This window comes from Nerophis ophidion, linkage group LG09 (genome assembly GCF_033978795.1).
Source record: "Nerophis ophidion isolate RoL-2023_Sa linkage group LG09, RoL_Noph_v1.0, whole genome shotgun sequence".
NCBI lineage: Eukaryota > Metazoa > Chordata > Actinopteri > Syngnathiformes > Syngnathidae > Nerophis > Nerophis ophidion.
In genome coordinates, this window is record NC_084619.1 from 46,157,853 (window position 1) to 46,170,790 (window position 12,938).

General features: G+C 37.8%; 1 protein-coding gene across 3 annotated transcripts in view; it reads right to left on the reverse strand.

Moving 5' to 3' along the window:
- si:ch211-250c4.3 (uncharacterized protein LOC100535981 homolog) overlaps positions 1-12,938 on the reverse strand; it is a 91,652-nt gene that overhangs the window by 59,099 nt on the left and 19,615 nt on the right. For all 3 annotated transcript variants that reach the window (XR_009808157.1, XR_009808156.1, XM_061911057.1), the window contains exon 2: positions 1,395-2,104. Coding sequence is in view for 1 of the 3 variants with exons in the window: in XM_061911057.1 (XP_061767041.1) it covers positions 1,395-2,104 (710 nt within the window). In the remaining 2 variants the exon portion in view is untranslated. The remainder of the gene's footprint in view (positions 1-1,394; positions 2,105-12,938) is intronic.

A 12,938-nucleotide genomic window follows, 5' to 3' on the forward strand; every position in this document is an offset into this window, starting at 1 on the left:
ATGATTTTTTTGCAGTAGTAGGAAAAGTGTGGATGGCTATTTTATGTCGAAGAATTTGAGATTCAAAGAACACAAGATATCAAGTTTTTAGGTGCTATGATTGATGAACATTTGTCATGGAAACGACATAAATGATACAAAGGCTAAGGTGTCTAAAACTATTGCTATTTTACACAAAGTGATGGAATTTCTAAATCAAACCGCATTATATTTTTAGTAGTAAATTATATATTTAGTGTAACTCACTGATTGTTCCATTTAACATACAGTATTGAAATGTGGTGTAGTGCCTGTAAAAATAATTAAATCAAATCTTCCTTCTGCAGAAAAGAGCCTTAAGAATTATTACTGGAAATTCATACAGGGAACCCACAACCCCAATATTCCATCCATCCATCCATTTTCTACAGCTTATTCCCTTTGGAGCTGCGGGGGGCGCTGTTGCCTATCTCAGCTACAATCGGGCGGAAGGCAGCGTACACCCTGGACAAGTCGCCACCTCATCACAGGGCCAACACAGATAGACAGATAACATTCACACTCACATTCATTCACACACAAGGGCCAATTTAGTGTTGCCAATCAACCTATCCCCAGGTGCATGTTTTCCAATATTCCAAAAGTAAAATTTATAAAAATTTCATTAACTGCCATAGTAAAATATCCTACAAAATCATGTACAAAGCACTTGCAACAATTCTACCAAACAACATTCAAAACAGATTTGTAAAAAGACAAATAATTATAATCTGAAAGGAACTGAGATCTTTAGATCTTTAGATTTAGTATTTTCATTGTCAGTGTTCAGCGTTAGTGTATGGAACAAACTTGACAGTGGAATAAAACAATGTAAATATCTTTCGGTATTCAAAACAAATGTGAAATACATGATGATGAAAGAATATGACTGAGTAGAATAATAGATTTTCATTATTGTTTTAATTGTTGTAAAATGAAAATATGGCTTTGTAGTCCCCAACATTGAAAGTCAATTGCTGTACTGTATTTGTGAAAATAGGAGGCAAATGTTACAACTTTTTAACGTCTTTCTGCTCCTTTTCATTCATATTTTACTTTAATTTTATGTTGATTGATTTATTTTTTATTGTATTCCTTTGTTTGATTTTTTATGAAATAAATAAATAAATGAACTGAACTGAGCTGGATACAAAAATAAGTTTTGAATTAAATTGAGTTATGGCTGTTTGATACCATTCCACAAACCAATTCCAGTTAACAGAGTTTAACTGGAATTTGCCCAAGCTAACCTTAAGCAGTACCTAAAGTCAATAAAGCAATATGAAAATGAATTGATGGATAGATTTTGTCATTTGCCAAATGAACTGCAATCATTCCAACTAATCAGTAACTATTTTGTACCACATGGAGCTTACCTGGCTGAGTCTGCAACATTCATCCATGTACTTGTCCAGACTCCCCTTTAAAGACTCTTTGTCAGCCTTGTTATTATTGGTGTCCGTTAATGTTTGTTTTACAAACTTGAAGTTCTCGGTGTCCACCTTCAGCTTGTTCATGTCCTCCAGGTTCATTTGTGACACATAGCACTGATCCACAGCAATTTTCACGCCTGTTTTCACGGATGAGGAGCTGAGTTGACGAGAAGGTGTCAGCATATCTTCCACTTTTATACTGGTAACCTCTGGCGGTGGAATGGCAGATGTCTGTCCATTCTTTTCAGAGTGGGTCAGCGTGGTTGGGATTAAATTTGATGAGTCACAGGAGGACTCACGACTGTGAACAACAAAGTTCTGCTCGGAGCCTGTCGGAGTGGATGGAGAGTTTGCGCCACTCGAAAACTCCACTCCAGAGTCCTCCGACTGAAACTTGTGCAACCTGGACAACTGAGAGCCTGACAAAATCTCTGACAGGTACTTTGTACTGGACTCAGTTTGATGCTGTCCTGACTGGTCTTCAAGCTGGGAACCAACCAAAGATTCTTTGGAGTCAAGTGAGATCTTATGCTCTGAAGCTGTTGAGATGTTGGAAGAGTCGTCTGCCATTAAAAGTTTATCGCTAATGTTGCTGAATAGTTTCATTTTTGTAAGCACGACTGCACTGTCCAGTACCGTGTCTCCATCTTTCCCTGTAAGAAATCAAATTAAAAAAATTACAGATTGCTTCAATTGCACAATAAGTTATTTATTCTCATTTGTAACATCCATCCATCTTCTACCGCTTATCCCTTTTGGGGTCGCGGGTGATGGAGCCTATCGCAGCTGTATTCGGGCGGTAGGCAGGGTACACCCTGGATAAGTCGCCACCTCATCGCAGGGCCGACACCAATAGACAACCGATTAAAATCATTCCAACTTGAAAACATTTAGAAAATTCAGACTAACAGAATTCCATATCCACAAAGTTCCCACTTTTCCCAAAACGATAGGGTTAATCTTACATTTGTTGAAACCGCTTATACGTATATCAAAACACTAATTTTATTCTAAACATCCAGTCCTTTCAATTTTCCATTCCATCCCAAAGTTTACCAATTTGCCCGTAAAATTGTATTATAGACCATAAAATTCCCAATAAATGGATAGCATTTTTTCATACACATTCAAGCACAGTAAAAATGTATGGTCACAGATAACAATATTGCATTCCATTAGGCATCATCCAATTGATGTAGTGCAAGTGATATTGTATAAAACACCAAGTATTAAAGTAAGTGTGTGTCAAGAGTATTGATATCGAAAATCGGTCTGATATCAGAAAAAATACTAGTATCAGATCGTATGGGTTTGTATGTAAAATGTTCAATATAATCTTCGATACATGTAGTTTACTAGTGCAAAGCTGGACAGCCAGTTAACATGTAAGTGTCCTCCAATAAACACACAATGTTGATCTTTTTTCTATTTTAGTCAACATGGTAGGCTAGAGGATACTAAGAACTAACAGCTACGCAACAGCTAAGCATACAATAACACACAAGCTAACCATACATAATAATTATCCTTAATTGATGGTATGGTATGCTCTTTACTGTCATTCGTTAAGTACAAAGATTTTTAAATTTCACTACAAACCCACTTAAGATTAGACAAACAAACATTGTACATGAGACAGAACAGGAACGGTGATGGGTCACCACTTAACAATGCCCGTTAAAGGTGCGAAAAAGGTAGACGCTGGGGAAGGATGAGAAAAAAAGTCGATCTCAGACTGGGCTCCTGTTGGTGTAAGAGGCACAGACTGAAGCCGAGAAAAAAACTTGATAGCCGATAAGCACTCAAAAACATTTTACACAGAAACCACAAGACTTGGAACAGGAGCAGAGGGGGCAGGCATCCGGCCCGAAGCTGCCAGCCACTAGGGGCGCTGCACCGTTGTCCTTCATACCACGTGCGGTGAAGCAATGGCAAATGCTTGGGGAGGGGCGTCCATGGTTTGTGTGTTAAGTCTGTATAGGCCTTGGAGTATAGGAAGAAGCTTATTTCGTCTTTGCTGCACTGTCTTTGACGGGAATTTTGAGGCAAACAACTTTGCCAAGTCGCAGCCAGGGAAAACAATCCTGATTAGAATGAGTGTGTTTGAGAGTGAGAACAAATGTAAAACTTTTTCACCCTAATTGTGTATTTCTGGTCTTCAAATTCATCCTGTAGAACAGAGGGTCAGAAAATCACAAAAGTTAATAACCATAGTTCTGCCGGCATCCTCTAAAAATTTGTGGCAGCTTTGGAGTACCTTAAAGGCCTACTGAAATCCACTACTACCCACCACGCAGTCTGATAGTTTATATATCAATGATGAAATATTAACATTACAACACATGCCAATACGGCCTTTTTAGTTGACTAAATTGCAATTTTAAATTTCCCGGGAGTTTTTTTTTTTTAAAACGTCGCGTAATGATGACGTATACGCGTGACGTCACGGGCTGTTAAGAAATATGAGCGCTGCACTCACACACAGCTAAAAGTTGTCTGCTTTAACGGCATAATTACACAGTATTTTGGAGATCTGTGTTGCTGAATCTTTTGCAATTTGTTAAATTAATATTGGAGAAGTCAAAGTAGAAAGATGGAGTTGGGAAGCTTTAGCCTTTAGCCACACAAACACACGGTGATTCCTTGTTTAAAATTCCCAGGGGTGAAACTTTACTATGGATCACAGCGGTCAAGCGAACATGGATCCCGACCAAATGTCAACCAGTAAGTTTCGGTGAGAAAATTGTGGTAAAAAGTCGCTTCTTACCGAGCTTGCCCCATCCACAAAGCTGCCGTCGACTTCCCTGAGACATTGGCGTCAAGACACCAGTGGACACACACCTCTGACTATCGGGTACTGTTGAACTCACTAAAACACTAGCAACACAATATAAATATAAGGGATTTCACGGAATTATCCTAGTAAATGTGTCTAAAAACATCTGAATCCGTCCTAATGCAACCGCGTTTTTTTTTCACCTTTTTTTTTTTTTTCTAGTCCGTCGCTATCAATATCCTCAAACACGAATCTTTCATCCTCGCTCAAATTAATGGGGAAATTGTCGTTTTCTCGGTCCGAATAGCTGTTTTTGTTGGAGGCTCACATTAAAAACAACTTGAATATGTGAGGAGCCATCAACATGTGACATCATCGTCTGCGACTTCCGGTAAAGGCAGGGCTTTTCTGTTAGCGACCGAAAGTTGCGAACTTTATTGTGGATGTTCTCTACTAAATCCTTTCAGCAGAAATATGGCAATATCGCGAAATGATCAAGTATGACACATACAATGGCCCTGCTATCCCCGTTTAAATAAGAAAATCTCATTTCAGTAGGCTTTTAAATGGCTACCAACATCTTCCAATTTGTCGGTACAGAGCAACTCATACTCCAATCATCAGATATCTTGATATCATGAATCTGAATGGATAGATATTGTCAGCGTCCTCGACAGAAAGGGTCGCCAGGCACGCGGCACTTCGCTTCTCCTAAGAGTCCGTCATGTGTGTGCCTAGCAACAACCGTTCCGTCAGGACAGGCAGCTTCCCCTGAGCCCAACCTCTTGTCAGATTTTTTTAGAGGCCAGTTGATCAATTCCATTTAGATTTTTAAGTGCAGTGCAAAAAGAGTCAACAAGAAAGTTAAGACAGAACAAAACAAAAAAGCAAGCAGGACAGACACGGAGAGGGGAGGGAGTGGGACCGTTTTTTGCCAAGAGAGAACAATTTTAAAATATTGCAATCTAAAACAGCACATTTGTCAATATAAACAAGTATCAAATAATTATAGTTGCATATAACTTAGATATACAAAGTCTCCATGGCAGAAGTGTATTAGAAAGAATCCGATAACAAATTTGTACGCATCATTCAACTTACTGTGTCATGAGTTTAACTTAATTAAATATTGTCTGCCAATAGGTCAATCAAGCAATCAATCAAACTATATTTCTACAACACTTTTCATACATATAAAAAGTAGCACAAAATACTTCACATCAAAGAACACAAAACAGTGCCTGCCACCCTCATTACATAACCCCAGTCTCAAAGAGTCACATTCCACAAATGGTGGCCGTAATATTGGAATGACGCCTCCCCGTGGGTGTCAGTCCAGACTTTTGGAATAGTGAGCAGGGCAGTGCTGGAAGACCTCAGGGACCGCAAAGGCTCATATAATAAAAGCAGCTTGGAAATATAAGAAGGCCCAAAACCAATAAGGCATTTAAAAAGCAGTAAAATAATCTTAAAATCTATTCTAGAGCACACAGGGAGCCAAAGCAGTGATTTTAACTTAAAGACAGCCTAAATCCATTACAGACGTTTAATTAAGATTAAGATTAGTTTATTTCAAAAGGGACAATGCAATTTCATAAAACACATGACTACACATGGTTAAAAAAGCCAGACTTAGACAGAAGGCTAGTTTCCATCTGTAGTGCCCTTGCCATTAAGTAAAAAAGGCAGTAAAAAAAATAAATAAATACAAGTTCAAAGAAAAAGATAACAATAAATAGGTTTGTGTTTTTCATACCGTACTTATACCTTACTAATTCCACTTGATTTTAACCTTTACAAACATTCCGCACAGCAAAATAATAAAACTATGTCCTATCATTCTTGCTGCAAATAGTCAAGGTTCCATTATTGGTATTCTTTTAGAAGTGAAAAGGTTAAATTGATACAATTTAAAACTGTAATAATTATTTGTGTATTTAAAATAGTTTTTTTTTTATATAATTCAACTTCCTTTTTCTGGTCACCCTTATATTACAGTATCACCTGCAAAATGAAATGATATTGATGAAAAGTTCTGTCTCCACAAAGCGACATGTTAACAACAGCCAGACGAGCTGGAACAGATATAGTCTGAGAGCTTGTTGTCAGATCCCAAGTATCTATCTTCTTATATCTGTAATTAATTTAAATAAATAAAAATGTAACCCCATTAATTTGAAAATAACAAGTCTGCTAAAAATGAGCCAGGTTATTTTCAAAGAACAGCTGCAAGAACCTAATCACATCCCACCGAGACAAGTCATCACCAGGACAGGTTGTCCTTGTTGCGTCCCACTCAACCAAATCCTGTAATTGTCTACTCTGACTTGTTCCAGTCTCTGTGTTTGACTAAAAGCCACAACATATAACTACAAAAAGCACACCCTCCCAAAGTGGACTAATCCTTTGACTACCGTCTAAACGTGCCCTGCAGCCAATTCTCGCCATGGGAACTCCTCATTCCAGGCTCACGTCATATATATTAGTCACTCGCCTAACATCAGACGCACACCTGGAAAACGCAATGAACTCAAATTTTACTTAAAAGTTTGCAATCCAATTAGATTGACAATAGAACTGTTCTGCTTATTGATACGCTCAATAGTTCATCTTCACCAAAATGGTGTACTATTAATTTAGTACCAAATGACTGTGTTGAATTTTTAATTGATGTATTTTAGCCGGTAAATACTTTAGAAAAAATAAAGATATGTTTAAATGATTTGAACCCTATTTTGACATGTGCTTAGCTATAGTTGAGTAGCTATAGGTTTATTTTTTAAATCTATAGCTGATCAGAATTCTCTACTTCAGGGGTGTCCAAAGTGCAGACCAGGGCCCCATCTTTAGCTCGCAGCTCATTTCTTTCAACAGGCCCAAGGAATATTGTAAAAAAAAAATGTATTGTATGATTTACTAGTAATATTTATTTATAAATTGATTTATTTATTTAAATTAGGACAATGCATATTCATCAACATACAGCAACAATGTAAATATGCCAGAGTTAGCACAATAGCTAATTTACATCTCTTGTCCTAAGGCAGTTTAACACAGTAAACATTCCACAGGTCATGATACAAAAGAATACATAAATCACAAGACGTTCATTACACATTACAAGCATAAGATAAGCACAGACCATGGACAAAAAAACAAAACAAACAACAACAACAACAAAAACAGGTGAATAATCTATTTGTGCGTGCATGTCTAATTAGTTTCCAACCACTGTTTCAGTGCCGTTTTAAATGTTAAATAGGTGTCACAGTTTCTGACAGGGGCTGGCAGCCTGTTTCATGACTGTATGCCTCTGTTAGACCCCACCATTTGGCCAAATTTAGTCCTGCGTCTTTGTACGTTGCAGTCCTCTCTGGTCACTGCTTTGGTGTTTACTTGACTGCTCTTTTTAAAAAAAATAATAAAATCCATCAAGGGAGGGTGAGAAACTTTATTTAGAACTCTAAAGATGAGGCAAGCATCCACGAATATCTGATAATTATTTAAATCCAAAATATTATACTTACTTAAAATGTTACAATTGTCATGTTTTGTGGTCACCTTCTGTTTGGTATTGGACTCATTGGGCACTCTTGTTTGTTTTGTCAGCATGACTACCGATTAGTTTTCACCTGTCTTGTCACGCACCTGATTCACTTGGACTCATGCACCTGTTGTCAATCACCACGTCACTATTTAAGCCTGTAGTTGCCAGGCAGTCAGTCTGGCGACATCACCCTCTACACACCCTTGTTATCCATGCTGATGATCCATGCTACGCTTTTTCATACTCTTTTCTCGTTTCAAGTTAGTTTTCGTTATTCATGCCATAGTTTGCAAGTTTTGTTTTATGTCCATAGTTTACGTTATAGTAATAGTTTTTCTTTTCTTAGTCAAGTTTTGTACCTCTGCTGAGAGCGCCTTTCGTTTGTTCCTTTTTTTTTGAGTTAATAAAAAAATACGTCATTACCTTCACGCCATGTACGGTCCAGTCGAATTGCACCATGGGAAAACAAACCGCACCAAAGTCCTAGTCATGACAACAATAATGATACTTTTAAGGCTCTTTGTCTATAATTTTTAGTGTTCTCTTGATGAGAGACTTTAGTGGCTTCAGGATATTCTCTGAGGTATGGGACCAAGTTGTATAGCAGTAGTTTATGTGGCTGACTATCATGGCATGCATATATACTGTAAAGGTTGCCTCCCAGGGGGTTTTGCTGATCACACACATGAGCTGGAGACCGGCTTTCCGGGTTTAACAAAGTTTTATTTTGCATTAAACTTTAGTGCACGACACTCGACATTTCAGTCACACTCCTCCATGTTCCGCGTGCTTCCGTCTCTCCAAACCCTCCTTCTCCTCCTGCTCCCGGCCGCTACTGATAAGAGTAACAGGTGATTAGACAACTAGTCCCAGCTGGGCAACCTAATCACCTGTCAGCTGCATTCCAAAGCCAGCCCTGGCACACCCTGCTCCTGCAGTAAGCGCGCCGACCACGCCCCCCTCCACATACAGTATACCTATTGTAGAGGCATCTCAGCTCCTGTTCCAATCAAATTCAAGTAGTTTGTTCAATCCACACCTGCAAGGTGTCTGTTTAAGGTACCACTGCCTTTCATTTTCATTATAAAGTTAGCTATTGTTTCCTTTCAGGTCATGTCCACCCTGAGATCGGTAGGTTGTGAATACAAACCCCTGCTGAGTCATACCAAAGACTATAAAAATGGGACCCATTACCTCCCTACTTGACACTCAGCATCAAGGGTCGGAATTGGGGGTTAAATCACCAAAAGATTATTCCCTGGCATAGCCACCACTGCTGCTCAGTGCTCCCCCCACCTCCCAGGGGATGATCAAGGGTAATGGGACAAATGCAGAGAAAAATTTCGCCACACCTCGTGTGTGTGTGACAATCATTGGTACTTAATTTACCACACAGCAGTGTTTTGAAAAGATAATTTTCAGGGTCTTCAAACTCACTTACGCCATGGGCCACATCGCAGTTATGGTTAACTTCAACGGGCCACTTGTAAATGCAAACTGTATAAATGTTTAATCACCACTTGATGATATTAAAAAATGTCCCCTTTCATTTAAAGGCCTACTGAAATGAGATTTTCTTATTTAAACGGGAATAGCAGGTCCATTCTATGTGTCATACTTGATCATTTCGCGACATTGCCATATTTTTGCTGAAAGGATTTAGTAAAGAACATCAACGATAAAGTTCGCAACTTTTGGTCGCTAATAGAAAAGCCCTTTCTTTACTGGAAGTATGTGCACGTGACGGCACGAGTTGCAGGGCTCCACACATATTCACGTTGTTTATAATGGGAGCCACCAGCAGTAAGAGCAATTCGGACCGAGAAAGCGACAATTTCCCCATTAATTTGAGCGAGGATGAAATATTTGTGAATTAGGATATTGATAGTGAAGGACTAGAAAAAAAATAAATAAATAAATAAAAAAGCGACGCTCCGGGCGGCGGCAGTGTGAGTGTTTCAGATGTAATTAGAAACATTTACTGGGATAATTATGGAAGATCCCTTATCTGCTTATTGTTTTAATAGTGTTTTAGTGAGATTTTAAAGATTGTAAAGACATACATTGAGGTCGGATGGCTGCGGTGAAAACGCAGTGTCTCAGAGAGAAGCCGAGGAGCCAAGCTCACAGCTGCCTTTTTTGACATGACAGCTGCTGCAGGACGACGAATAATCCATTGATGTCTCCGGTAAGATATATATCACAATTTCCCCATCCAAAAACATGCTGGTTGACGTAGAGAAAACATGTTCGCTTGACCGCTCTGCTTCACAACAAACAAAGAAACACCGGCTGTGTCTCAGTGCTAAAGACAGCTGCAATCCACCACTTTCCACCAACAGCATTGTTCTTTATAGTCTCCATTTTTAAATGAACAAATTGCAAAAGATTCAGCAACACAGATGTCCAAAATACTGTGTAATTATGCGATTAAAGCAGACGACTTTTAGCCGTGAGTGGTGCAGCGCTGATATTTCCTTACAGTCCGTGACGTCACGCGTACGCGTCATCATTCCGCGACGTTTTCAGCAAGAAACTCGCGGGAAATTTAAAATTTAGTAAACTAAAAAGGCCGTATTGGCATATGTTGCAATGTTAATATTTCATCATTGATACATAAACTATCAGACTGCGTGGTCGGTAGTAGTGGGTTTCAGTAGGCCTTTAACTGTTATCTTATTATTATATGCCAACAAACTGATCAAACATTGCTTTGCATTCAAAAGTCAAGGTGACAAGCAAATATTAAAGTTAAGCTATTGGATTAAAAAAAAAACATTTTAAAAGGGATTCAATGACAAAAAAACGCTTGGAATAGCTTTTTGCATCTAATATTGAGTTAAAAACAACCGCAGTTGCTGACAGTACAATTTTGTTCTGTCAAAATTGAAACGCATTCATAGAAAATTACAAAATGCCTTATTGACACATTTTTGTAGGTTTTTGTTTGCCCCATAAAATTATATGTGAACCCAAACCTTAAGATTGAAATCTGGGATCTAAGTCTTTCAGAGCATCACTTGCAAGCCCCTCTGGACAGAAAAGTAGGCCTTCCACATTCCTTGTTGATTGGTCAAAACAGGCTGTAACAAGCCGAATATTTGTAGATCCCAGGTGGGTAATGTGTCTACTGACAAAGCTGTGATGCATTTTTTTCAAAAACATTGAATTAACTTGTGATTTTATTAATTAGTTATCAATCTTTTTTGGCTTTCTGTAATTTCAAAAAGCACAGGATTTAAACAAAAAATACTGTATAAAATACTGTGTTGATTTTTTTACTTGTTTTATATCTCATTGACTTAAAAGTAGACACTAAATGGCAGTAAAAGCACATACTCAAAATTCATTGTCAAATTACTGTACAGTTTTACATAATTACGAGTAATAATAATATTTATTAATTTAATTACAGAAATAAACACCACCGAAGGCTTCCTTATTGTCCACTGTCTGCTCTGTTCTCCACAAGTTGCAGACATTCTCTGTGCATATTTTACACTTGAAAAGTGATTGTCAATCTTAAACATCCGTTTATGTTCCAACACTTTTATCCTAGCACATTAAGATCATTTGTGAACTATTAGAAGTGAGCTATAGCGCTCATTTTTGCTGGTAAATGAAAGAAGCTGAGAGATTACCATCACATTTCAACATCAACAACATGTAAATGCTGCCTCTGAATCCTAGGATAACTGTATTTCTAATTCCTAACTGTCCTCCTTAAACAAACTCACGTTTCAACACATGGACCAACATCAGTCCTGTTTCTGTTTTCCACTACTTTCTTGACAGCGGTGTCATCAAACCCGAGGATGATACCCAGACTCCATCGCTTTATCAGAGTGAGAGTACCCCCAGCCCTGCTGCGTCTTATCAAAAAACACAACGATAAGGAAAGAATGTTTAAGTGTGGGAAAGTAGGTCAGCGCAGGCCTTAATTCTGCTGACATTGGATTTTTTCATTGTCCAATACAAACTACACTAAGGGCCTGATTTACTAAAGGTTTATGTGTGCTAAAACATGTGTGATAGCACACGCAAAGCTGATTTACTAAACGTGTGCACAGAGGATTGCGTCTCTTGAGTAAGCAGAATATAGAGCGCAATCCAATCATATGCTGATCATCGGAACATCCACAATAGTTTGGAGGACAAAATGCAAATATAATTGTTCTACACATACAGTTTGAATTATCAGGAATAAAACTGCATACGCTATTTTGCGTTTTTATGTATTACTTTTGAAAAGTGTATGCAAACTGACACACGGCCATGCGAGAAAGGAGGCGATTGCGCAGCAGCTTTGTACTACATGTGCTTGTCCAACATATGTGAAATGTTAAAAATAAAAATGTAAGCCACATTGTCTATTCTGCCATATTATTCTATAATTTTATGGCTTCTGGGTGACTTAAAGGGCTGATTAAAACAAAATCAATTGATGCATTTTAGTGTTTTCTGGTGGGTTTATTTTTTAATGATGTTTATTATTTTAATATAAAAGGTTATAAGCATATCAACTATGTAAAAAAAAATGTCCTGCGAAATGCATTTTCTTTCAGTCTTCTTCACAATTACAGTCAGTGGCACACCCAAAGGGGCACTGAAGTGATTTTAATGTAGATGAACCGCAGGACGGCTTTTAAGATGCCCATAAAATTGGTACATATCTGCTGCATGTTTGAAAACCTAGCAAAAAGTGGCATGTAGGAGCATGCTAACATAAATGTGCTGTAAGTGATTGAGTGTCTCCGTGGTGATGATGCCCCACACTAAGCATCCTCAATTAAATGAGGCGGTTTGCACCACTTTTTTATTGCACACACAGTTTTAGTAGATCACTAAATTAATACAAATTTAATACGCTAATACAAGGTTGTTAGCACACGCTGTTTAGCATGTAGTGTTTGGATTTTAGTAAATCAGGCCCTATGTTCTGACTTGAGACAGATTTCATATTTTTAGAATGCTGCGAAAAATGTTCAGACAATCCGAAAGTCTATATAGAGGGTCAAATGAGACAAAATAAAATAAATAAATAAATGTTTTAATAATTTGTATAATTATAATTATTAGATAATTATTTATGAGTGAAATAATTATAATTATAATTAATGCATTTGTAATAAATGGTTTATTAATGTATGATTTGAAAAATATA